This window comes from Pelecanus crispus, chromosome 6 (genome assembly GCF_030463565.1).
Source record: "Pelecanus crispus isolate bPelCri1 chromosome 6, bPelCri1.pri, whole genome shotgun sequence".
NCBI lineage: Eukaryota > Metazoa > Chordata > Aves > Pelecaniformes > Pelecanidae > Pelecanus > Pelecanus crispus.
The window spans coordinates 200,574-226,165 of NC_134648.1; the positions used below are offsets into that span (position 1 = coordinate 200,574).

Genomic DNA, 25,592 nt, shown 5'->3' on the forward strand with positions numbered 1-25,592 from the left:
GACATGATGCTTGTGAGCCGGCTGGGGAAAGCTGTTTTCACCTGGCAGCAGCTCTCGACCACGGTGGGTTTAAGGGTAACACCAGAGAAAACTGTTGCTTTCCCCGGCAGGCGCAGGGCTCCCTGGAGAGCAGCAGCTCCCCGGCCTCGCTCTACCCCCCCAACACAATGCTGAGCTTCGACAAGAGGCGAGCACAAGCCCCAGCGCACACGATTTGGGGAAAAGCCCAACACCCCACAAAGATGAGCCCTGCCGCGCCGTCACCCGGGGAGGGAAGCGCTCGTTGTCTGGGCTGGCTGCTGCAGTGATACAGGCGGACAGCAACTCTAGGGATAGGCTATTCGGAAGTTTAAAGACGACATCACTGCTAATTACTTTAGCAGAAGCAATCTGCTAACAGGCTCCTCTGCTGCAACAGAACACCCCAGCCCTTTGAAAGGCTCCGCCATGAAAACAAAGCCACACCTTGAACTCAAACAGATACTGCCAAATTGAGGGAGTTTTTTCCTGTGATATTCCTCCTCCAGAGATCATCTCCGCCCCTTTCCTTGCACAGTGCAACCGGTGCGCTCCTCGATCAGGGCGAGGTGCTTCCCCCAGAGTTGCCCCTGAAGCCCAAGCGACCCCTGGAGCAGGTCCTGCTTGGTTCTGCCTCGGCTGTTCCACCTGAAGACGGGGGCATGAATTCAAGCACCCCAGCCCTTCACATGGGGTGATCCAGCACACTGTGCCTTTGCAAAGGCCTGCGTGCCAGCTCAGCTCAGTACAGAAGTGAACACCGGGCAGCGCAGGAGCGAGCTCCTCATCAAAGAACGTACGAGTTGAGATAATTGCTCATGGGACAGTCTACCTGAACAAGCACTACATGTGGGGGAGAAATCCCAAGCGCTGTCATTAGTGACACCCAAGCGAGATGCAACACAAATATAATCCCCGGCTCCTTGCCACCTTCGCCCAAGAATAACCCCACAACTCACCAAACCTACAAAAGGCTGCTGAGCCCATCCCGCCCAGCTCCCAGAGCCACCACGCAGCTCAGAGACTCCCTCCTCGAGCCCCACGGCGTGCCGAGCCCCTCCGCGTGCCGAGCCCCTCCGCAGCCCGTCGGCCCCGGCCCTGCTGCAGAGACCACCTTCCCGGAAAGGCCCGGGCAGACCGGCGCTGCGGAGGCACAGCCTGCTGCCGTCCAAGCGCCCGAGCCCAGAGCAGGAAGCCGAGGCTGGAGGCCTGCGTGCCCTGACCACGAGGCAACAGGTCCCGTCCTCCCGCAGTTGGGAATATCCAGGTTGCTGAAGCCATCGAGGGTGCAGCACGGCGTGCTGGGAACTCTGCTGTGCAATCTTCAGGGTATCCTTTTCTCTTTTCTTTGGGCTAAACTCTGTGGCTTACCTCACCCTGACTATCCTTGTCATTTACCCTGGCGTTCAGGAGAAACACAAGCAAAATCCACCCTGAATTCCCGATTATGCTGATTCAGGCCATGTTCACACCGATTCTCCCAAATATGTGCTTTCTTCCCCTTCTGCAGCCCTGGCACCTGTCTGTCTCCAGTCCATCAACCCTTCCTTTTCCCTCTACCTTATTTCCAAACCCTTTGTCTCTCTGGTCACTTTGCCCCATCCACAAAGGTCACTCACAGACTTCCCTGCTCAGAAGAGTCCCCAGCTTGGCTCGCGTACCCGAGGCATATATAGGCTCCACTCCTGCCTCCGATTCCTTTCCCTCTGCCACTTCCAGCCCAGCAACTCCTCCCTTCCAGCTCCTCTGGACCTGCCCTCAACTCAGCCCTACTCCTTCCTCTCCCAATCAAACTCTACCAAGCGCATGTGCCCGGTGACTCCCCTTTCCCTCTCCCTTGGGATTTCCACCTGCTTTTCCAATCCTAGCACCCCCTTGTCAGGGTATTTTCCCAGCTCTGCTCTGCTCAGCCACCTCCAGAGTGCTCTTCCCCAGTCTCAAGGGTTTCCCTCCACTCATATGAGGGGCTGCTTCTATTTCCCCTCATCTCTATTTCCGGGGACTTCCTTTAACTTTCAATTCCTTCCCTCAGGATGCTTGCAAGTGCGACTGCTGCCACCTTCCATTTCTTTCAGTCTGAGTCTCCTTTTCTTTGGTTAAGGCCCTGTAAAGTCTTACTCTAATTTCCTCCTCTTCCAGCACTTGCTTCTTGAAGCCCTGCGCTCCTCCTTTCCTTCATACCGCGCTTTCTACCCTGCTTTACTCGGTCTGCCACAAGCCCTCTTCTCACCGTCTTCTCTAGCGATCTACCCAGATGTAGCCTGAAGAGTTGGGTGCTTTGTGGCTCAATCTTTCTGAAGCATCAGACAGGACATGAAAATACACTTGACCGGGCTCTCCCCACCTTTGCTGGGTTAGGGAAAACACGTGTAACCAGCTCACACCATTCCCTTCCTCATTTCAATCACTGTCGATAACCACTGCAGCTCCTCAACGTGCTCCTACCCCTGGAAGGAGGAAACACGCACACCAACGTTACAAGTTTCCCTTGAACATGCCACCTTTCCTCACCGCCCGGGGACAGGAGTGTAATTACACAGGGAGGAGAGAGTTCACTCTCAGTTACTGGTTCCTAAACCCGCGTCACTTCGCTGCGATCGGCAGCTGCCTACCTACCTACCCCAAACCAGCCCAGTTTCCATGGCGCAGGTCAAACAGACAAACAATTCCTTCCACGTGAGGCAACTCCCAGACAGGGCAGATCCAGGATCGCACAAAGACAGGATGTGCTTTACCTGTTCCCACTCTGTTTTGATTAACTACACCCGGGAGTTACGGGGAGAAGCCTGTTCCAGAGCTCGCTGCTGTCCTCGGCCTCAGCACCCCGGACCTCTCACCGCTGAGCCCAAGCAAGGCGGCCAGCCCGAGATCACGGATCCCCTTTTCTCCCTCCACAGGCTCTCTGCTCATTTTGACGTTGCACAATCAGCTCTCATCTACCACCGAGACGTAAGAGTCTCAAAATTAGCAGAGAGAGCAAAAGTGTTCTCAAACCAACACAACTGAACCGGACCAAACGTCTCACGCTGCAGACCACCAACACGAGAACATCACTGCTCTCTGCCACCCTCCCCGCCTTCCAGCACAGAGAGTTACCCATGAGATCAGAAACTCCAGCCAGCACCTTCTGTCGCAGGGGGTCCCTGCAATCGCAGAACCTGGACATCGAGAAGCCAAAGGAGGATTTTTCCAGCCCAGACAACAGGACTGGACATTGACTGCTAAGGTGCAGGCTACAAACTAAAAGGCAAAGCTGCCGGTGTCAGACGGCTGGATGTCACAGGGAAAGGTAAACACCGAGACTCCCACTGCAACACGAAGCTGCAGGGTCTCCCCACAGAGGACGATTTTCTTATCGCCCGTACCATGGTAATACAGAATTCAGGCCTTCTGGTGCTCAGCACTGTGCATAAATAGGAGTCCCTGCCTCAAAGAGACGATTTGGTGACACTTTCCTGCTTTTAATCCAGAAGGAGGATGCACAGCAACACGTACCAGACACTTTTGCTCTGTGGGGAAGTTTGGAAACCTGGCCAAAATGAGACTCCCACGGCTGCCCTCCTGGCTTCAGGTGAAACGGCCTACACCTCGCATAACTGCGTTTCTCCGCGGTTAGATGTACAGGGGCTTTTGAGGAGAATAAGATACAGAAAATGGACAAATACTTTGTTGCAGACAACAGCGAGAAGGCTGGCATCCATTCACTGCTTATCTCCTGGCCTGGCTTACACCACTTCCATCCTCCTTCCTCTGCCCGCCTCGCTGGTTTACATGGGATTAGCCCCATTTTATGGACAAAGCAGGGAAGAATGACGTCTCATCCATTGCAGCTGCGTGTTACTCTGTGCACCGTGGCGAGCGAGGGGCAAATCCAGCCTCTTGCCATGGCGTTATGAGATGCAACAGTCAGCGATGGAAACAACGGACATGGCGACAGACGTGAATGTCCCCAAAGAGGCCTCTAAAGCAGGAGTTAAAGGTCTCCCGTTGGACCCCGCCAGCTCAACCTAATTACCACCTTCTCCGCCTCCAGTCGGGGCTTGTACCTCAGAAACCAACAGGAATAAAGCGCTTTGCTAAAGAACCACCGCTGCCTCGACCAGAGGTAGCGAAGGTGATAATTAGATTAAGCCTGCTAAGATGATCCAAGATCAACTCTCCTCATTTTGATCTAGACAAGGCTCTAGCTGTATTTTATACCCGCTGAAAAAATCAGTAGCGCCTAGTACAGAAAAGCCCGCTTCCCTAACACCCAAGTTCAGATCTGCGCAGATCCAGGGGAATCTGCTCCCCAGGGAGTCACCAGGAAGGTGGCACGAGGAACGCGAGAGCAGCTGGTCATCTTCCGAATCAGCGAGATGAGGGGGTGGAACACCGGGGTTTTTCTCTCATCTCGGGGAGATGCAACCAAATATGCAGATGCAATAATTTGGGATATGCACACCTCACGTGCAGAATTTGGGACTTCTGAGGAGAAGTCAGGTTGAACACCCATTACACCCCCAAAACCGAGCAACACAACGCATAAGCGTGCTTTGAGGAGGAATTACGCTTTGGACATGCAGGACAGGACTCTGCGGCTGGAGAGCTGGGTTTTAACTCCTGGTCCTGGCAGGCCGCAAGAGTCAAAGCACGCATGTTCACACACCAGGCTTTCAAACAACAAAGTTATTGAGACTTTCTGAGAGGCGCTGGGGCAGCGAGGGCAGCCCCAGGTAGCGGAGAGCAAACGTGTCCATGCGAAAGCTCCCCGCCGCCGGCCGCGGCCGTTCCCCCCGCCCAGGCGGGAGGGAGCCGCGCGCTGCCGGCCCCGGGCCCCGGGCTGCGGGGAGGCAGAGGCCTGAAAAGCAGAAGCGAGGCGCGGTGAGGCTGGAGGAGCGCGGCTGCGATCTCCGCCTGCCTGGGGGGGGTACGCCCGCCGCAGCCCCGCGTGGAAACAAGGAGCCCCCCGTGGAAACCAGCCCCGCCTGGGCGTGCTCGGGGCCGGCGCCTGCAGCCGCAACCCCCGGGGCGCTGCCCCCGCCCCCCCGCCCGGTGCCGCCGCCCGGGCGCTCGCCCAAGGCCGCCCGCGGCTTCCCCCGGCCCAGGGCAGCGCCCAGCCCCGCCGGGACGGGCTCCCCCGGGAGCGCAGGCCGCGGGGCCGCCGGGCGCGGGGAAGGGGCTGGCGCTGGCGGGGCCCGGCGAGGGGAGGCCGGGGCAGGAGGAAGCGGAGCTCCCGCAAGCCGGGAGGCAGGGCCGGGTCACAGGAGGCCGCGGGCAGGAGCCGGCAGGGGCGGCCGTGCAGAACGGCGCTGCGGGGGTGCAGGCACGGCACCGGGGCCGCCCGGCGGGGGTGCTGGGGGGCTGAGCCCTCCCTCGGCGGGGCGGGCCGGGAAGGGGCCGGTCCCCGCGGCCGCGGCCCCGCCGGAGGCGGGGAGGGGGGGAGCCGAGCAGGAGGCTCGCCGCCAGGGTCCGCGGGCGAGCGCGGCGCGGGGGGAAAACCGGGGCACGGCCCGAGCCGCGCCGGGGGAAGGCGGCGACGGCACAGGGGCGGGAGCGGCGGGGGCCGGCCGGGCCTGCGGCGGGCGGGGGCGGCGGGCAGCCAGGCCCCGGGGAGGGGCGCGGGAGACCGGCGGGGCGGGGGGGGGCGGGGCGGCTGGGCCGGTGCCCGCGGGAGGCCCGGGGGGGGGGCCGCGGCCCATGTGACTCACCTGCGGCGGGCGGCGGGCCGCGAGCGCGCGCCCAGGGCTCCCGTGCAAAACCCGTCGCGGCGCTCGGCGGCCGGGCACGACGTCACGGCCGCGCCTGCGCACCGCCCGCCGGCCGCGCGCGCCCCCGCCGCCGCCCCTTATTGGCTACCGCGCGGGGGAACCGCCCGGAAGGGGCGGCGCGCATGCGCGTGGGAGGGGGAAGAGGCGGGGACGCGCACGCGTCAGGGAGGCGGTGCCTGGGCTGCGCAGCGCGCATGCGCGGGACGTACCACCCCGCCGCGCAGGAGGGTTGGCGGGCGGACACACGCACCGCGGGGCGCGGGGGCAGCGGGGCCGGGTCCCCGCGTCTCCCCGGCGCAGCCCCGGCCCGGGGCCTGGCTTCTGCCGCCCCCGCCCCGGGCACCCCCCCACCAGCCCCGGCCGCACCGACGCTCACCCACAAGCAAAAGTTTTTGGGATTTAATAACAAACGTTACAAAAAAAGGTATAAAACCGAAGGGCGGGCGCTGTCGGGAGGGCCCCGCCGCGGGCCAGGCAGGCTGAGCCGCCCCTGCCCTACTTCAGGTCCATGAAGCGAATGTCCATGATGAGGAGGAAGTTCTTGGGCAGGGGGCGAGGGGCCGGGGAGAGGACGGTGAAGACCTGGCGCTCCAGGTCGACGCCGGTGACGACGATGAAGCCGGCCACGCTGGTCTCCGAGATGTTGTCGTCGGGGCTGTCGGCGGTGCTGACGCTGAGGAGGTGGTGCACCATGTCCCGCCCGGGCGTCACCGGCACCAGCTTCAGCTGGTTGTCCTCCTGCGACATGCCCAGGGGCAGGCAGGAGTCCGGGATGGTGGGAGCCCCCACCTTGTAGATCTTGACGTCGGAGAACTTGACGTCGAAGGCGTGAGGGTAGAAGCAGCCCCGGAAGCCATAGAAATACTCCCGGATGCGGTCGTCTCGGCACTCCCGCCGGAAGTCCTTGGAGCGCTCCACCACCCCACCGGACTTGGGGAGCAGGACGGTGCGCACGAAGTGGGGCAGGTCCCTCTTCAGCTCGTTGTAGAGCCGCTCCTGGTCCAGCACCACCACCACGTCCACCTCGAAGGCGGAGGCGGCGTGCACCAGCGCCTGGTAGCCCGAGCCCTTCACCCAGCCGCAGGTGTTGATGACGCAGCCGCTCACCGAGGCACGGCGGTTCACTTCGCAGCGCTGGTTGAAGACGTCAGCCAGGCGGGATGTGATCTGCGGGGGAGATGGGGCAGAGGTATCAGGACAGAGAGACCTTTTGGGGGCATCTGCATCCCCAAACCTCAGCCAGCTCTCTCCAACGCCGTCCCCACCTCCTTCACTACCCCTAAAGCCTTGACTCCTGCAGTGGGACCACGCTGGCTCTGACTGGATGAGAAGCTCAGGGGAGCTTCTGAGCCCCTGAACGGCACCAGAAGGGCAGAGGGCTGGTGTGCCAGGCCCTGTCCCACCCCTCGGGGACACAGCAATCCTCCGTACTGTTCCTAACACGCTCAGTTATTTCCTGCTAAGGTGCAGGCGCAATGCCCAGCTCCTGGGCAGCCACCTGGGACAAAATCCTTTCTTCCCCACCCTCAACTGATAGCCGCAAAGGGACGATTTGCTGTGCAGGAGGCCGAAGCCATTTCTAAAACATGTTACGAGCCTATGGCAGGACGGCCGCTTTTCTGTCCCAAGGGCTGGGACAAGGGCAGCGCAGGGCTGCGGTGGCCTTCAGCCGAGCAGGGGTCCCTGTCACCAAACGGCAGCAGTGGGAGGACCCTGGGGACCTGGGTCAGCTTTTTGGGTGTCTTCAGGTTTTTCTTGGGCTTCTTTCCACCCGGGTTTCCATAAACAGAGAGCCAGGCTGTGGGCAGCAGGAAGCGGGGACCCTGCAGGGGAGGGACGCTGTGTAGCGACGGCCACCACGCCCTGGCTAATGCCGGCTCTGCACGACAGTGACCAGACTGTGCCCACGACTGCACTCTGCTCCCCCCTTGCCTAACGGGCCCTGCGGGCCAAGCCGGCCCAGTGTGACCTGCAGCTCTGGTGTCACCCTCCGTGGCCAGCCACGACTTGCAGCCCACAAAGGGCCTGGCGTGGAGGCTCACGGGCAGTGAAAAGCACAATCATGGTCCCTCAGCTCCTCCTCTCGAGGCTGAAGAGCTTCTCCCCTCCTCAGGGGGCTCCTCCAGCCCCTCCACCATCTCTGTTACACCTCTCCCTTCGCTGCCTTGGCCCTCCCCGCCCCTCTGCTGAGCTGCAGCGCCCAGAAGTGGGCACAGTGCTCGGGGCAGGGACACGACGCAGTCATACAGAGTGGCAAAAGCAACGGGACAACCACAGGTGGGCAGGGACCTCTGGAGCCCGGCTCCAAACCAGGCCCATCCCCGGGGCGAGACCCCCCCTCCACAGGCTCCCCGTGCTCACCTTGTTGTAGAGCTTGATGTTGGTGCCGGGCGTGGTGGAGCCGAAGTGGTAGACGAGCGGGGCCTGGAGGGAGAAGCCCTCCTCCACGTCGGCTGGCCGCTCAATGTAGAGAGCGCCCATGGTGCCGGGGATGGAGACGGAGCCCTGGCCCACGTCCAGCTCCACGAAGGTGGGCCGGCGTCCCAGGCGCACGGCGTAGTTCAGCAGCAAGCGGCACACGGTCGACTTACCCACGTCGGTGGGTCCCACCACCATGACGCGGGGACCCCGCTCGTCCTCCCGCTCCGCCTGCCGCCGCATCTGCTCCAGGGCCGTGTGGGTGTTGAGGTAGAGCAGCATGGGGGTGTCCTTGGAGACGTAGGCCACCTCAGTGCGGCCGCTGAGCTGGACAGTGCAGCCGTGCCAGGTGAAGACGGCCACCTTGGCGCCGGCGTCGAAGGTGAACTTCTTGTTGCGGGTGAGCTCGGTGCCGAAGACCTCGGCCATGCCGGTGAGCAGCTCCAGCTGCACCGTCTGCGAGGCCTCCACCTCGAAGCGCAGCTCCGTCTCCCGCTCCAGCTCGAACTTGGCCACCTGCTTCTTCTCCTCGCCGCCATCGTCCGCCATGGCGCGCCACCGGGCCTCGCCTGCCCGCTGCGGGGAGGGCGGCGGGTGAGCGGCGGGACCGGGCCTGCCCCCAGCCCCGCCGCGCCGAGCCGCCCCCCGCGCCGCCGGGCCCCGCTCCGCTCCGCTCCGTTCCCCCCTCCGTCCGCTGCGGGGGTCCCGGCCCCCCCCCCCGCTCCGCTCCCCGCCCGGTGTGGGGGTCCCGGCCCCCCCCCGCCCTCAGGCCGTTGCCATGGCACCCGCCGGTGCCCCCCGCCCGCCCCCCTCACCCACCTCCCGCGGCCGCCGCGCTTCCGGGCCGGCGAGGCTGCGCCGGAAGTGATGTCAGAGAGACGCGCCCGGCCCGTTGGGCGGGGGGAGTCGCGGCGGGGGTTGCCATGGCAGCCGCGCGGGGCGTGACGTGTGACGCGGGGGGGGGCGGGGCAGGGCGCTCAGCCCCCCGGGAGGCGGAGTCCGGGGCGGCCGCTGCTCCCCGGGGCTCATTTACATCTCATCTGCATACCGCCCCGGCACCCCTTCGCCTCATTTACATCTCATTAGACTGCGCCCCCCACATCCGCCGGCATGCGCCCCCGGCTCGTTTGCATCTCATTTGCATGACATTTGCACGCCGCCCCCGCCCCCGCCTGATTTACATCTTATTTGCGTGTGCCCCGGTGGGGGAGGGCTGGGGACACGGGGGACGCGGGGGGGACACGGGGGGCCCGGGCGCCCGCAGCGCATCCCTGGCGGCGGGGGCTGACGTCGGAGGTGCCGGGCGGTGACGTCGCGGCGGCGGGGTGCGGGGGGTGACGTCGCGGCGGCGGGGGATGAGTCACGGTGCCGTGATGCAGCCCCCGGGCACGCAGGGCCCCCCCCCGCCACCGCCCGGCGCCTGCCCCGGGGACAGCGGCAGCGGCGGCAGCGGCAGCCGGACCCCGCCGGGAGCACCGGTATCCCCCGGCATCCCCCGGTATCCCCCCGGGACCCCCACCGTGTCCCCACCGTGTCCCCACCGGGACACCCAGCGTGTCCCCAGGACTCCCGTGGTCCCCCCCAGGGGACCCCCATCGTGTCCCCCTCGGCACCCCCATCCTCCCGCCCCGGGACCCCCATTGTCCCCCCGGGACCCCCAGTATTCCTCCCCGGGACCCCCATTGTCCCCCCGGGACCCCCAGTATTCCCCCTCCGGACCCCCATTGTCCCCCCGGGACCCCCATCGTGTCCCCCGGGACCCCCAGTATTCCTCCCCTGGACCCCCATCGTGTCCCCCAGGACCCCCAGTATTCCCCCCCGGGACCCCCATTGTCCCCCCCGGGACCACCAGTGTCCCCCTGGGACCCTCACTCCCCCCCGGCACCCCCATCGTATCCCCCCCCGGGCCCCCCACTTCCCCCTGGGCCCCGTAGACCCTTTTCGGAGGAGCCCCGGGCCCCGCTCAGGAGCCCCGCCCCCATCCTCTCCCCGGACCCTCGGCCCCCTCTGCCCCCCCTTTCTTTTAGGGCCCCCCCGGGCCTCCCTGGCGACAGCGGGGATGGGGCGGGGACCCTTCCGCACCGCCCCTCACTCCTGCAATGAGCTGGCCCTGGTCTCAGCTGTCAAGTGGGTGGGGGGGCTGAGAGCTGGGGGTGTTTGGGGGGGCCCAGGCAGAGCCCCCCCCCTCACTGCCTCCCTTTAACCCCTTGCAGGCCAGCCCCCTTTTCCACCTCCTTCTCACCTGGGGGGGCCCAGGGCGGTGGGGCCCCCCGACCTCGGCGTGGGAGGAACGACGGCTCTCGGCGCTCTGCTGCGCTGCTTCCCCTGCCAGCGGCTCTGCGGGGGGTGCGCAGTGCCCCCCGCCCCCCCGCGCCCCCCCGGGGCCCTGCCGCCCGCCATGCCCCCCCACACCTTCCACAGCTACCTGCCCGGCTCCCACCGCACCTACAGCTGCGTCCACTGCCGGGCTCATCTGGCCAGGCACGAGGAGCTCATCTCCAAGGTGCCCCCGCCGCCCCCCACGGGGGGCTGGCACAGCCAGCGTTCCCCGCGGTGGCCCCAGGGGGGCTCTGGGGCAGCGAGCATCCCCCCGCGGTGTCCCCAGGGCCGTGAGCTTCCTCCCAAGGTGGCCCTGGGGCAGCGAGCGTCCCCTGTTCCGTGATGTCCCAGGGGCTGCAAGCTTCTTCCATGGTGGCACTGGGACACCGTGGTGTCCCCAGGGCCATGAGTTTCCTCCCAAGGTGGCCCTGGGGCAGCGAGCATCCCCCACTCCGTGATGTCCCAGGGCCTGTGAGCTTCTTCCCACGGTGGCACTGGGATATCATGGTGTCCCCAGGGTGGTGAGCATTCCCTCCGTGTTGTCCCCGAGGTGGGGACATTCCCCACGGTGCTCCCATGGCAGTGAGCCTTGCCCCAGTGTCCCCACAGTAGCAAGCGTGCCCGCCCCGCGGTGTCCCGGGGGTGGCAGGTGTCCCCTATGGTGCTCCCGTGGAGGTGACCACCTCCCCCTCGGTGTCCCCGGGCTGGCGCGCTGCACGGTGGCGATGCTGTGGGGCGGGGGGGATGCGGGTGGCCCAGGGGACGCGGGGCCCAGCCGGTGACTCGCGCCGTGTCCCCACAGTCCTTCCAGGGCAGCCATGGCCGTGCCTACCTCTTCAACTCCGTGTGAGTACCACCGGGCGCCCCAGGGACGGCAGCTGTGGGCGGGGGGGTGCCAGCGGGGGGGCCCGGGCTGTGGGCACCGGGGAGTCACCCAGGGCTGCTGTCCTGGCAGCGCTGGGCTGAGCCACGCCGGGTTGTGCCACACCGGGCTGAGCCATGCCGGGCTGAGCCATACTGGGCTGTGCCACGCCGGGCTGAGCCACGCCGGGCTGTGCCATACGGGGCTGAGCCATGCCGGGTTGTGCCACGCCAGGCTGAGCCACACCGGGCTGTGCCACACTGGGCCGTGCCATACCGGACTGAGCCACACCAGGCTGTGCCATACGGGGCTGTGCCATACCAGACTGAGCCATGCCGGGCTGTGCCATGCCGGGCTGTGCCACGCCGGGCTGTGCCACGCCAGGCTGAGCCATGCCGGGCTGTGCCACGCCGGGCTGTGCCATGCCGGGCTGTGCCATGCCGGGCTGAGCCACGTCGGGCTGTGCCATGCTGAGCTGTGCCATGCTGGCCTGTGCCACGCCGCGCTGAGCCACGCTGGCCTGTGCCACACTGTCCTGTGCCACGCTGGCCTGTGCCATGCCAAGCTGTGCCATGCCAGGCTGCGCCACGCCGCGCTGAGCCACGCTGGCCTGTGCCACACTGTCCTGTGCCACGCTGGCCTGTGCCATGCCAAGCTGTGCCATGCCAGGCTGCGCCACGCCGCGCTGAGCCACGCTGGCCTGTGCCACACTGTCCTGTGCCACGCTGGCCTGTGCCATGCCAAGCTGTGCCATGCCAGGCTGCGCCACGCCGTGCTGCGCCACACCAGGCTGTGCCATGCTGGGTTGAGCCAGGTTGAGCCACACCAGGCTGTGCCACGCTGGGTTGAGCCGGGTTGAGCCATGCCAGGCTGTGCCATGCCAGACTGTGCCACGCTGGCCTGTGCCACGCCAGGCTGTGCTGTCGGGTGCCCGGCGGTGGCACACTGCCCCGCTCTCCGGGCACAGGGTGAACGTCGGCTGTGGCCCGGCGGAGCAGCGGCTGCTGCTGACGGGGCTGCACTCGGTGGCCGACATCTTCTGCCAGAGCTGCAAGACCACCCTGGGCTGGAAATACGTGAGTGCCCCCGCGCCCGGCACCCCCACCCCGCTGTGGGCACTGCCCCAGGCACCCCAACCCTTGCCCTGGCCACCACCCGGGGCACCCTGAGCCCACCCTGTGGCCACTGCCTTGGGCACCCCAAATCCCTGGTCTGGGCACCCCAAACCCGTAACGCAAGCACCACCCTGGGCACCCCAAATCCCTGGTCTGGGCACCCCAAACCCGTAACGCAGGCACCACCCTGGGCACCCCAAACCCGTAACACAAGCACCACCCTGGGCACCCCAAATCCCTAGTCTGGGCACCCCAAACCTGTAATGCAGGCACCACCCTGGGCACCCCAAATCCCTGGTCTGGGCACCCCAAACCTGTAATGCAAGCACCACCCTGGGCACCCCAAACCTTCACTGTGGGTGCCACGCTGGGCACCCCAAAGCCATGGTGAAGGCAGCACCCCGGGCACCCCAACCCCGTGGCCTGGGCACCGGCGTGGGCACCCCGTCGGGGCGCGGGGGGTCTCACGCCATATCGCCCAGGAGCAGGCCTTCGAGAGCAGCCAGAAGTACAAGGAGGGGAAGTTCATCATCGAGATGTCGCACATGGTGAAGGAGAACGGCTGGGACTGAGGGGCACGGGGGGGCTCCCACACCCGCGCTGGGGTGCCGGCAGTGGGTGCCCCCCGCCTTTGCACCTTCCCCGGTGCCCCGTGGGCGCCTGCTGCCAGCCGGTGCCCCCCCGGGGTGGGGGTGCCCATCACCAGCACGCCGGGGCTGCGGGGGCTTTTCTAGGGCAATAAAGGCTTTTTTTTTTAGGAAGGTGCTGGGTGTCACCCACCCCCGGTGCTGCTGCCTCCCTTGGCACCCCGGGGTGATGCCCGCCATGCAGCCGGACCCCCGCAGCACCCTGGCGTGGACGGGGGCGTCCCGGATAGCCCCCACCTTGCCCCCCCTGCACCCGGGGTGTCCTCTCCCCTCCCCACAGGCAGAGCCACGCCGGGGTCAGTGCCTTTATTGGGGCCTCGGGCCCGAGCTGATGGGGAAACTGAGGCACGGGGGGACAGGGACCCCCTACTGCCCTGGGGGGGGGGACGGGGGGGAGGGAGGGGTGGGGAGATGGGGGGGAGGTGGGGAAGGAGGGAGGGAGGAAGGGAAGGATGGGAAGGAGGGACAGGGAGGGATGGGAGGAGGGAAGGAAAGAGGGAAGGAGGGAGGATGGAAGGAGGGAGGGAGGGGCGGAAGGAGGGAAAAGAGGGAAGGGTGGAGGGTGGAGGGTTGTTGGGAGGAAAGAGGGAGGGAGGGAGGGGGTAAGAAGGGAGAAAGGGAAGAGAGGAACGAGGGAGGGACAAGGGATGGAGAGCGGGAAAGGAGGGAGGGATGGAGGGAGGAAAGGAGGGCGAGAAGGAGAGATGGGAGGGATGGAGGGAGGGAAGCAGGGAGGGAATCATGGAATCATAGAAGGGAAGGAGGGATGGGAGAAGGGATGGGAGGACAGTAGGGACAAGACAGGGAGGGAAGGAGGCAGGGAGGGAGGGAGAAGAGGGAGCTAGGGGTGAGAGGAGGGAGGGCAGGGGGCAGGCGCAGGCAGGGGTCAGGGCTGGGGGTCGCTGAGGCGGCCCATGAAGAGGGGGACGGCGCTGGCGTCGTGCCAGAGGACGAAGAGGAAGGGGCGCAGGGCCTCCAGCAGCAGGGCCGTGCGGGCCACCGAGGTGGCCATGGCACCGGCCGCCTCCACGCCGGCCTCATCCAGCGCCAGGACGGCCCGGTGCCGTGCCGTGTCCACCGCCACCGCTGGGCCCCGCGCCAGCCCGCACAGCTCCGCGTCCAGGAACAGCCCGTAGTCTGCAGCACCCGTCCTCAGTGCCACCCCCGTGGGGACACAGGGATGTGGGGGACACCGGGGACGGACACCGGGGACAATGGGGGTATGGGGTGCAGAGGGGCACGAGGGATACAGGGGGCACTGAGGGGCTTTGGGGATGCTGGGGATGTGGGGGACAGCAGGGGCACACCATGGACCCTGGGGACATCAGGGGCAATGGGGGGGGAGCAGGGGACACTAAGGGACGTGGGGGACACCAGGGAGATGGGGAATATTGGGGACACCAGGGACAGCAGGGGTAATATGGGGACACTGGGGACAAGGGACACATCAAGGGATAAGGGGGCAGTGGGGACACGGGGGACGCAGGGGTACTGGGGGAGCCTGGGGACACCAAAGACACAGGGATGCTGGGGAACACTGGGGACATTGGGGTCCCTGGGGAAAGGGACCTGCATGGGGACCAGGGATGCCCCTCAGGGAGTGACATCACCGCACGTCACCGCCTGCGCGGGAAGCGACGTCACCCCCAGCCCACCCAGCCCAAGAGGCGATGGCGGGGGCAGGCGGCGGGGCGGGGGGGCCGGTGGCCTTACCCATGTCGTGGACCAGGGCCACCACGTCCATGGCGAGGTCGAGGCGCAGGCGGGGCAGGGCCAGGGCGGTGGCCTGGGGGGGGGTGCGGGCCGCCCGCCGCAGCAGCCCCAGGAAGGTGGGGGGGTCCAGCGCCCGCTCCAGGGTGCCCAGCGCCCCCGGGGGCCCCCGCGGCACCAGCACCACCAGGCTCAGCCCCCCGCTCAGCTCCAGCCGCCCCACCTGCGGGACGGGCCCGGCCCTCAGTGCCACCGCAGTGACCTCACAGCGCGGCACCACCTCACCACCACCCCAGGGATGTCACAGCCGGCATCCCCCCGGTGCCACCGCAGTGACCTCACAGCACGGCATCACCTCACCACCACCCCAGTGATGTCACACCCGGCATCCCCCCAGCACCACCCCAGTGATGTCACAGCCCGGCATCCCCCCGGTGCCACCCCAGTGATCTCACAGCCCAGCACCCCCCCAGTGACATCACAGCCCGGTACCCCCCAGCGCCAGGGGAATGATGTCACAGGCCGGCATCCCCCCAGTGCCACCCCAGTGACCTCACAGCCCAGCACCCCCCCAGTGCCACCGTAGTGATGTCACGACCTGGCATCACCTCAGTGCCACCTCAGTGATGTCACAGTGTGGAACTCCCCAGTGCCACCCCAGTGACCTCACAGCCCGGCACCCTCCCAGTGACGTCACAGCCTGGCATCACCCCAGTGACCTCACAGTGTGGCATCACCTCAGCACCCCCCCAGTGACATCACAGCCCGGCAGCCCCCAGTGCCAGGGGAATGATGTCACAGCCTGGCACCCCCCCAGTGCCACCCCAGTGATGTCACAGTCCAGCACCCCCCCAGTGCCACCGCAGTGACCTCACAGCCTGGCATCCCCCCGGTGCCACCCCAGTGATGTCACAGCCTGGCATCACCTCAGTGCCACCCCAATGACATCATAGCCTGGCATCACCTCATTGCCACCACAGTGACCTCACAGCCCAGCACCTCCCCAGTGCCACCGCAGCGACATCACAGCCCGGCCCCCCCCAGCGCCATGGCAGCGATGTCACCGCTCGCCTCGCCCGTGGCAGCAGAGCGGCCCTGGCGGTGGGGGGTACCTGGACCTGCAGGTGGGCGTCGGTGAAGGAGGCCACCGGGTACTTCTTGCTGGTCATGGTGGGCACCAGGCGGGGCGGGCGCCCGGGGCGCAGGAAGGGCAGCAGCATCGTCTGCTTGACCTCCAGTGGCGTGCGCCAGGTGGCTGCGGGGACACGGCACCGGGGCTGCAGGGGACGCGGGGCGGCTGCCGCGCTGGCTGCCCTCGGCATCGGCCCCATGCCGGATCCCGGGCGGATCCTGGGGCAGATCTCGAGGGCAGATCCCTGAGTCGCGTCCCCTGAGCAAGTCCCAGGGCAGATCCCAGGGCAGGTGCTGGGGCAGATCCCTGAGCCAATCCCCAGGCAATCCCAGGGCAGATCTGGGGAAGATCCCCAGGACAGATCCCAGGGCAGATCCCAGAGCAGACCCCTGAGCCAGTCCCCAGGACAGATCCCAGGGCAGACCCTGAGCCAGTCCCCAGGACAGATCCCAGGGCAGACCCCTGAGCCAGTCCCCAAGTATATCCCAGGGCAGATCTGGGAAACATCCCCAGGACAGACCTCATGGCAGATCCCTGAGCCAACCTCCAAGACAGACCCCATGGCAGATCCCCAAGCCAACCCCCAGGATGGATCCCCAGGACAGATCTGGGAAAGATCCCCAGGACAGATCCCCAGGACAGACCCCATGGCAGATCCCCGTGCCAACCCCCAGGATGGATCCCCAGGGCAGATCTGGGGAAGATCCCCAGGACAGACTCCCACAGCAGATCCCATGGCAGACCCCTGAGCCAACCCCCAGGACAGATCCCAGGGCAGATGCCAGGGCAGACCCCTGAGCCAGTCCCCAAGTAGATCCCAGGGCAGATCTGGGGCAGATCCCGGGCAGATCCCGTCCCTGGGGCCATACCCCGGAGGTGGACGGCGCTGAGCAGCAGCAGGCGGGGCTGGGGGGGCAGCGTGGGCAGCAGGCTGGGCAGGAGCCCGCGGCTGGCCTCGCGCACCCACTCGTTGACACGCAGCAGGTCCAGGCTCTCGTTGCCGCTCAGTGCCCGCGGGCGGGCGCCGTAGAAGTGCCACGACTCGTTGAGGAAGCGGGGCCGGAGGTGCAGCCCTGCCCGGTGGCACAGCCGGTGTCAGCCCCGTGCCCGCCGGGCATCGGTGGCCCCGCCGGTGCCCAGCCGCCCGCCTCACCTGGGTGGTGGAAGATCTGTGCGGCGGCGAAGAGGCCGGGTGCGCTGGCAAGCTGCTGCATGGCGCCGTGCACGCAGGTCAGCTCCGGCGGGTACGCCAGGACGGCGCCCAGGCGCTCACGGGTCTCACCGCGGGCGCCTACGGGCACAGGGGAAGCTCAGCGAGATGCTCGCGGGTGTAACCGCTGCTCTGGGCTGGGACGGCCATGGGGCCGCGGGTGGTGCCCACAGCGGTGCCCGTAGCGGGGATGAGGGCAGCACCCACAGCAGAGCCCACAGCAGAGCCCACAGGGGTGCCCACGGCAGTGCCCATGGCAGTGCCAATAGCAGAGCCCACAGCAGAACCCACAGCAGAGCCCACGGCAGTGCCAATAGCAGAACCCACAGCAGAGCCCACGGCAGTGCCAATAGCAGAATCTACAGCAGAGCCCATGGCAGTGTCCACAGCAGTGCCAACACCAGAGCCCATAGCAGAACCCACAGCAGAGCCCACGGCGGTGCCCATGGCAGAGCCAACAGCAGCGCCCACAGCAGCACCCGCAGTGGTGCCGGTGCCGGCGGGCAGCCCCTCACCCAGCAGGAGGTGCGAGAGCCCCATGGCCACGTTGATGGGGGAGAAGAGCAGGTTGGCATCGGGCTGGGCAGCCTCCGCCATGTGCTGGTAGAAGCGGAGGGCGAAGGTGCCCAGCGCCTCGGCCACGGCCGCCCGCTGCTCCTCCGTGGGCGCCCCGCATGCCTCAGCCGGCTCCTCATCCCCGGGGCACGGCGGGGCGCTGGTGCCCGGGGTGCTGGGGGGCCCCTCGGTGGTGCCGGGCGCCGGTGCGGCCGTGCTCCCGTTGGCCGTGGTGCCCGGCTCCTCGGGTGCTCCCTGAGGCTCCTCGGGGCTGGGGGGGTCTGTGGCCTTGAGAGGGGCATCCAAGCCGGGCAGCTCCTCGGGGTGGGCACGGGGGGTGGGCGCAGGCAGGACGGGCGTCCCCACATCCCCCGGCGGGCCTGGCGTGGGGTGGGGGGGCACCAGCGGCGGCGGCTGCTGCCTGGGCACCTTCAGCCAGCTGGGAGAAGCCTCCGGCGTGGGCACCTGGGCACGGGGACCCTGGTGAGGGCGGTCAGGGGGGCACCCAGGTGGGGGACGCAGGTCAGGGCGGGCAGGGGGGCAGCTGGGGGTGGGGAGCCCACGTCCCTGGGCCACACTTACCGGGGTGACGGTGGCCGTGGCTGTGGCCACCAGCCACACCAGGAGCAGCCAGAGCATCGTGGTGGGCGTCCTGGTGGGCGAGCACGGGTGAAGGGCTTTGCCGGGCACCCAGCACCCCCACCCCAGCTCCCAGCACCCCACCTCGCCACCCAGCCCCCTCCCACCCCACCCGGCACCCGCACCCCGCGCACCCCCACCCGGGGGTGTCCCCGGCTCTGAGCCCCCCCCGCGGAGCCGGGCGCGGGGGGCAGGAGGGGGCAGCACCCTGGGCCCACCTGGGTGCCCGGCGGGTCGGGTCGCTGCGTGTCCGGCCGGGCGCGGGGGGAGCTGGCTGGGCCCGGCCCTGCCTGGTTAAAGATTAAGGAGGGCAGCGGGCGGCTGCCGAGGCTTCCCGTAAATCAGCCGGGCGGGCGGCCGGGGGGGTGCGCGGGGCGGCCGGGGGGGCCGGGCTGGGCGCAGGCGCCCGCTGCAGAGTGCGGCCCCCCCGCCCCGTCCAGCCCCGTGTCCCCCTCGGGCAGGCACCTTTTGGGGGGGGGGGGTGTGGGTGCTGGGTGCGGCCCCCCCGCCCCGTCCAGCCCCACGTCCCCCTCGGGCAGGCACCTTTTGGGGGGGGGGGGTGTGGGTGCTGGGTGCGGCCCCCCCGCCCCGTCCAGCCCCACGTCCCCCTCGGGCAGGCACCTTTTGGGGGGGGGGGTGTGGGTGCTGGGTGCGGCCCCCCCGCCCCGTCCAGCCCCACGTCCCCCTCGGGCAGGCACCTTTTGGGGAGGGGGGGGTGGGGATGCTGGGTGCGGCCCCCCCGCCCCGTCCAGCCCCGTGTCCCCCTCGGGCAGGAACCTTTTGGGGGGGGGGGGGGTGCTGCAGCCGCCCAGCTGCCCCCTGCCCGCGGCCCCTGCGGTGACAAGGGGGTGCCGCCACCCCAGCTCCCGCCGCAGCTCCCCGCCCCCGTCTCTCCGGTCCCCCAGCGATTTGGGGGAGGTGCCTGGGGCGGGGCTGGAGCGCCCTCCCCCGCCCCCCCGGGGCGAGCCCGGGGCTCCGGGCATTGGCGGCCATGGCCGGGAGGCTCGCCAAGGTGGGGAGGAGCGGCGGGGGCGCCGGGGGGCCCTGGCGGCAGCACCGAGCGGTGGGGGGTGGCCGAGCGGGGGTCCCGGTACCGGGGATGCGGAGTGTGCGGGGGTGGCCGACGGGGGGTCCCGCCCGGTACCGGGGATGCGGAGGGTGCGGGGGCGGCCGAGGGGGGGTCCCGGTACCGGGGTGCGGAGGGTGCGGGTGTGGCCGAGGGGGGTCCCGGTACCGGGGATGCGGAGGGTGCGGGGGTGCCGGTGCCGGTGCGGGATTGGCGGTAGCGGGGTAGGAGGTGTCCGGTACTGGGTGCCGGGGGTGCCGGTGCGGGGGTGCCAGCGCCGGTGCGGCGGTAGGGGGGTAGGGGGGTAGGGGGTCCCCGCTCCCGGGGTGCCGGTGCCGCTGCTGCGGTTTCGTTTCCCCGGTGGGGACCGCCCCGCGGCGGGGCGGGGCTTGGCGAGGCCCCGCCCAGGGGCGTGTTCGGGACGGTGGCCCCGCCCACCGCGGGCGTGTCTCAAGCACGGCCCCGCCCACGGGGGCGTGTCCCGCAGGAGCTGGAGGAGGCGCGGCGCTGGGGCGGGGCCCGCGAGCTGCGGCCGCTGGACGGGAACGTGCTGCGCTGGGCGGGGCTGCTGCTGCCCGTGCGTGGGGCGGGGCCTGGGAGGGGCGGGGCTTGGGAGCAGGGGGCGGGGCCTGGGAGCGGGCCGAGGAGAGGGGGCGGAGCCTGGGGGCGAGGCCGAGGAGCAGGGGCGGGGCTTGAGGGACGGGGCGGGGCCTGGGACGGGGCGGGGCCTGCGGAGCAGGGGAACGGGGGTCCTGGGGAACGGGGGTCCTGGGGAACAGGGGGTCCTGGGGAAGGGGGGAGGGCTCCTGGGGAATGGGCGGGGGTTCTAGGGAATGGGGGGGTCCTGGGGAACGGGTGTCCTACGGAACTGGGGGGGGGTACCTGGGGAATAGGGGTCCTGAGGAATGGGGGGGGTCCTTGGGAACGGGGATCCCCCGGCCACGGGGGTGTGTGGGGTCCTGGGGAACAGGGGGTGGGGGTTCCTGAGGGCACGGGGGGCTGGGGGCATGGGGGAGAGGGGGGGCCCCGGGGAAATGGGGGGGGTACGGGGGCACAGGGGGCCTGGAGGGAAGGTGGGGGTGAGGGGGGGGGTCTGCTGGGGGGCACTGAGGGGGTACCTATCAGGGCAACAGGGGGGAGGGTCCCATGGGGACGCGGTGTGGGGACCCTGGGGCTCCGGGCTGGGGGGGATTCCCCTCCTGCGGGGCTCAGGCTGGGTGTGGGGGGGTTCCCACGGGGGGCACTGGGTCTCACGGCTGGGACAGGCCCCCCCCCCCTCCACGGATGCTGCGGTGTGGGGGTCTGAGGTGCCCCCCCTCGGCAGAACAACCCCCCGTACAACGCGGGCGCCTTCCGCTTCGAGCTGTCCTTCTCCCCCCACCACCCGCTGGCCCCCCCCTGCACCACGCTCCGCACCAGCATCTACCACCCCGGCGTCGACCTCGAGGGCCGCGTCTGCCAGCCCCTCACCTCCGCCCAGCACTGGGCACCCACCACCCGCGCCGTCCACGGTGGGCACCCGGGGATGGGGACGGGGCGCAGCGGGAGGGGGTGCCCGCCCTGACCCCCCGCCCCGGTGCCCGCAGTGCTGCAGGACCTGCTGCTGCTGCTGGACAGCCTGGACCCCCAGCGCGTGCTGCGGCAGGATCTGGCCCGCGAGCTCCGGGAGCAGCCTGAGGTGTTTTGGCGCCGGGCGGAGGAACACACCCGGTGCTACGCCGAGAGACGACCCTCCGACCCCTGAGCCCCCCGCACCCCGGGGCACCCCGGGGCACCCCAGCTTCACCCCTCCCTCCCTGCGCCGGCCGGGGCTGGCCCTGGCATCGCCCCCGCCTCGGCGCTGGAGCCCGGTCTGCACCGCAGGGGGGTCCCGGCACCCCACAGTGGCCCCCCCACCCTGTACGTCCATTAATAAATGTACTTCTCCATTAATAAATGTGCTCCCGCTCCTGTTTTGGCTCCCTGATGCCGCATTGGGGTGGTGGGGTGCACCCTGCGCCAGCCCCGGGGGGACGCTGCCCTGCCCGCCTGTCCCCTCTGCGGTGTCAGTGGGGCAGTGCCGGGGCCGTGCCCGCCCCGGTGCCAGTCCCCCGGACGCCCGCTCGGTGCCCGCGACCCCGCCGCAAGTGACGCCGCCGCCGCAGCCGGGCACCGCAAGCCTTTACTGCTGGGGGGGGTGGCACAGGGGTGGGCGGCACAGGGGTGGGCGGCGGCGGTGGGGGACCCCCCCTCAGCGCTTCTTGGTCTTCACCAGCCCCTTGGCCACCATGCAGCGGTACAGCTCCTGCAGGTAGGTGTAGACGCACTTGGCGTCGGGCACCGGCAGCCGCACCATGTCCTCCACCTCCAGCAGCGGGGCGCAGCCCGCCCGCTCCCTGCGGGGACACGGCCGTCAGCCGGGGCCACCCGCCCGGGGCCGGGGGGCCAGGGGGGGCCGGGGCTGCGCTCACTCGGCAGTGGCAAAGGCCAGGGCGAAGTTGTGCCGGCGGGCGCCGGGCTCCAGGCTGCTGTAGTCGAAGGCGTCGGGGAAGAAGCTGTGGAGGAGGGCGCAGAAGGCCAGGCCGCTGCCCCAGCTCCCCGAGAAGTTCTGCACGTCCACGTGCTGCCAGGATGGAGGGGGTCAGGCTGCCCCACGCACGGCCGCCCCACGGCCGCCCCACGCACGGCCGCCCCACGGCTACCCCTCACCTGGTAGCCGCGGGTCCGGGCGCGGCACCACTCCAGCAGCATGGCCTTCACGGCGGCGGTGCCCCCCGTCCGCCGCAGGTGCGGGACCGGCCCCGTGGCCGCCCTACGTGCCATGCCGGGCGTCGAGGCACGGCCCACGCCCTGCCGAGCCTGCTCGGCCCCGCCCACCCCGTGGTTCCCCATTGGCCGCTGTCTGCCCCAGCAGGACCCCCCCATTGGCTGGTCCCTGCCCACGGGGGCATCCCCATTGGTCTGTCTCTGCCCCCCGCCCCCGGTGGTCTCCCCATTGGCTCATCCCTGCCCTGCTGTTCCCCATTGGCCCATTTGCTCCATGGTGTCGGCCCCAGGGGCTCCCCATTGGCCCCGACCCCTCCGTGCCCCCCGCTGCCCCCATACCCCCAACACCCCTGCTGCCCTGTGGTCCCCAAGACCCCCACAGCCCCATGCCCCCAGCACCCCCGGTCCCCCCAATGCCCCCATGGCCCCCCAACACCCCCGCTGCCCCATGCCCCCAGCACCCCCAGTCCCCCCAATGCCCCCATGGCCCTCCAACAACCCCGCTGTCCCATGCCCCCCCCGCTGCCCCATGCCCCCAGCACCCCCACGGCCCCCCAATACCCTCACAGCCCCCCAACACCCCCGCTGCCCCGTGCCCCCCAGTCCCCCCGCACTCCCCGTGGGGCCAGGCCCCCCTCACCCTCCGAACTTCTCCAGGATGGCGCTGCGCCCCTGCGCCCGGGCACTCGCCCGCGGCTGCCCCCCGGCCCCCTCCGGTCTCGGCCGTGGCCCCGCCGTCCCGGTGGGCGCCCGGCCCTGCGCCCCCCCCGCCGGCGCACCCCTGCGGGCACACGGGTGGCCCCGTGGGTGCGGGTGAGGGCACCGCTGTGGGTGCACACGCGGGTGGGCCAGCCATGGGGGGCAGGCGAGGGGGACCAGCCATGAGCACGGGGCTGTGGGGGGCCACCCCGGGGGACATGGGGCTAGGGGGGCCACCCCAGGGGACACGGGGCCGTGGGTGCCCGCAGCGGGGCAGAGGTATGGGGCAGCCCCGATGTTGGCCAGCCGTGGGGCACCTGTGGGGCCGTGCCCCCCCCCCCCCGCCCACACTCACCTCTCGCTGCCCCCCGAGCCCTTGGTGGTGCCAGCTGCAAGGGGGAGAGGAGGGGTCAGCGGGGTGGAAGGGGGCACCCACGGCCCCTCCGGGCACCGGCGGGGTCCCAAAGCGGGGGGCATCCCTGGGGCACCATCAGGGGCGCGGGGCGGGAGGTCCTCCCCCATGGGAAGGGATGTGGGGGACCTCAGGGGGGGGGGGGCACACACGGGACCCCGGTGCCATCACAGGGCCCTGCCCAGCGTGGGCCTTACCTGTGGGGGACGCCGGGGACGTGGGGGATGCAGGGGACGTGGGGGACGCAGGGGACGTGGGGGACAGGGGGGATGTGGGGCTGGTGGCCTCCCCTGGGGACGAGCAGGGGGGGAACTCGGGCCACACCTCGTCCTCGTCGTCCTGCAGCCAGGTGGGGTCCTGCGGGCACAGGCGGGGCGGCACTGCCAGCACGGGCACTGTCACCCTGCCCTGGCACTGCCACCCTGCCCCTGCCCACACAGGCACATGTGTCCCTGGCACTGTCACCATGCCCCTGGTACTGCCAGCACGGGCACCGTCACCCTGCCCTGGCACTGTCACCCTACCCCTGGCACTGCCTGCACGGGCACTGTCACCCCTGCCCCTGGCACTGTCACCCACTCCCTGGCACTGCCCACACAGGCACATGTGCCCCTGGCACTGTTGCCCCTGCCCCTGGCACTGCCAGCACGGGCACTGTCACCCTGCCCTGGCACTGTCACCCTGCCCTGGCACTGCGTGCATGGGCACTGTCACCCCTGCCTCTGGCACCGTCGCCCTGCCCCTGGCACTGTCACTCACTCCCTGCACTGCCCGCACAAGCACATGTGCCCCTGGCACTGCCACCGTGTCCCCACCCCAGCACCCCCCCCCCCAATGCCCCTGGCAGGGCCCCCCGTGCCCCCTCTCACCTCCGGGCCCCGGGTGCTGCCCGCTGGTGCTGGCCCCGGCCCAGCCTCCTCCTGCGGCCCCCCCGCAGCGCCCGCCCCGGCACCCCTGGCATCGCCCCCGGCATCGCCCCCGGCACCCCTTGGTGCCTCTGCCCTGGCATCGACCCCCGCGTCCTCAGCCGCCTCTGCCTTGGCATCACCCCCCGCGTCCCCTGCACCCTTGGCATCGCCCCCTGCATCCCCTGCACCCTTGGCATCGCCCCCCGCGTCCCCTGCTCCCCCGGTGTCACTCCCCGTGTCCCCTGCACCCTTGGCATCGCCCCCCGCATCCCCTGCACCCTTGGCATCGCCCCCCGCGTCCCCTGCTCCCCCAGTGTCACTCCCCGCGTCCCCTGCACCCTTGGCATCGCCCCCCACGTCCCCTGCACCCTTGGCATCACCCCCCGCGTCCCCTGCTCCCCCAGTGTCACTCCCCGCGTCCCCTGCACCCTTGGCATCGCCCCCCACGTCCCCTGCACCCTTGGCATCACCCCCTGCATCCCCTGCACCCTTGGCATTGCTCCCCGCGTCCCCTGCTACGCCGGTGTCACTCCCCGCATCCCCTGCACCCTTGACATCGCCCCCCGCGTCCCCTGCACCCTTGACCTCACTCCCTGTGCCCCCTGCTCCGTCGGTGTCACCCCCTGAGTCCCCTGCGCCCTTGACCTCACTCCTCGGGTCCCCTGCCCCCTTATCCTCACCCCCCGCGTCCCCTGCCCCCTTGTCCTGACTCCCCACGTCCTCTGCTCCCCCAGTGTCACCCCCCACGTCCCCTGCCCCCAGGCCGTCACCCCCGTCACCCCGCGCCGCCTGGGGGTCCCTCCGGCCATGCTGGGCTGTCTCCCCACTGCCCTCCCCCACCCCCCCATCCCCCGGCCCCGCGGGGGGGTGCCGGGGGGTGTCAGGGGTGGGGGTGTCCGGGGTGGGGGTGTCCACGGTGGGGGTGTCGGGGTCTCCCTGGGGCTCCATGCTGCTGCGGTCACTGCTGCAGGGGCACAGCACTATCACTGGGGTTCCCCCCCCAACGTGCCCCCCCCAACGTGCCCCCCATAGCCCCCCAGCCCGGATACCCCCCCCGCCCCTGTCCCCATGCTCCCCCCCAGCACTGGCACCCCCATTCCACCCCCCCGGACCCCCCCATTCCCCCTCCCGGCCCCCCATGCCCCATCACGGTGCCCCCCGTACCCCACCCCAAGCCCCCATTCTGCCTCTCAGCCCCCCATGTCCCACCCCGCTGCCCCCATGCCCCCTTCCAGCCCCCATTATTCCCCCTCCGGGCCCCCCACATCCCCTCCCGGCCCCTATACCCCCCCCCAATTCCCCCTCCCGACCCCTACAACCCCCCTTGGCCACCCCATACCCCCTCCCGGCCCTCCACATCCCATCCCGTCACCCCCATGCCCCCCTC

General features: G+C 69.4%; 5 protein-coding genes across 5 annotated transcripts; 2 read left to right on the forward strand and 3 right to left on the reverse strand.

The window, feature by feature from the left end:
• Positions 1-6,263: 6,263 nt before the first annotated feature.
• CLP1 (cleavage factor polyribonucleotide kinase subunit 1) lies at positions 6,264-8,735 on the reverse strand. Its single transcript, XM_075712930.1, has 2 exons — positions 8,130-8,735; positions 6,264-6,935 (listed from the first exon to the last, which is right to left on the reverse strand). Exons 1-2 carry the CDS (start codon positions 8,733-8,735, stop codon positions 6,264-6,266), a joined length of 1,278 nt encoding a protein of 425 aa, XP_075569045.1.
• A 1,849-nt stretch (positions 8,736-10,584) lies between these two features.
• YPEL4 (yippee like 4) lies at positions 10,585-13,054 on the forward strand. Its single transcript, XM_075713138.1, has 4 exons — positions 10,585-10,689; positions 11,308-11,351; positions 12,335-12,443; positions 12,965-13,054. The coding sequence occupies exons 1-4, from the start codon at positions 10,585-10,587 to the stop codon at positions 13,052-13,054; spliced, it is 348 nt and encodes a 115-aa protein (XP_075569253.1).
• Positions 13,055-14,015: 961 nt separating this feature from the next.
• On the reverse strand, positions 14,016-19,358 carry SERPING1 (serpin family G member 1). The gene is given in 9 exon segments (XM_075712182.1): positions 14,016-14,266; positions 14,843-15,062; positions 15,952-16,094; positions 16,841-17,044; positions 17,125-17,262; positions 17,697-18,201; positions 18,319-18,392; positions 18,600-18,784; positions 19,234-19,358. Coding segments are annotated over 9 exon segments (1,845 nt in total).
• Positions 19,359-19,366: 8 nt separating this feature from the next.
• LOC142593705 (ubiquitin-conjugating enzyme E2 L3-like) lies at positions 19,367-21,185 on the forward strand. Its single transcript, XM_075712183.1, has 4 exons — positions 19,367-19,387; positions 19,929-20,018; positions 20,766-20,952; positions 21,028-21,185. The coding sequence occupies exons 1-4, from the start codon at positions 19,367-19,369 to the stop codon at positions 21,183-21,185; spliced, it is 456 nt and encodes a 151-aa protein (XP_075568298.1).
• A 486-nt stretch (positions 21,186-21,671) lies between these two features.
• SMTNL1 (smoothelin like 1) lies at positions 21,672-25,583 on the reverse strand. Its single transcript, XM_075712184.1, has 8 exons — positions 25,545-25,583; positions 24,167-24,664; positions 23,501-23,654; positions 23,241-23,304; positions 22,827-22,967; positions 22,130-22,232; positions 21,892-22,043; positions 21,672-21,816 (listed from the first exon to the last, which is right to left on the reverse strand). The coding sequence occupies exons 1-8, from the start codon at positions 25,581-25,583 to the stop codon at positions 21,672-21,674; spliced, it is 1,296 nt and encodes a 431-aa protein (XP_075568299.1).
• Between the last annotated feature and the right edge of the window lie 9 nt (positions 25,584-25,592).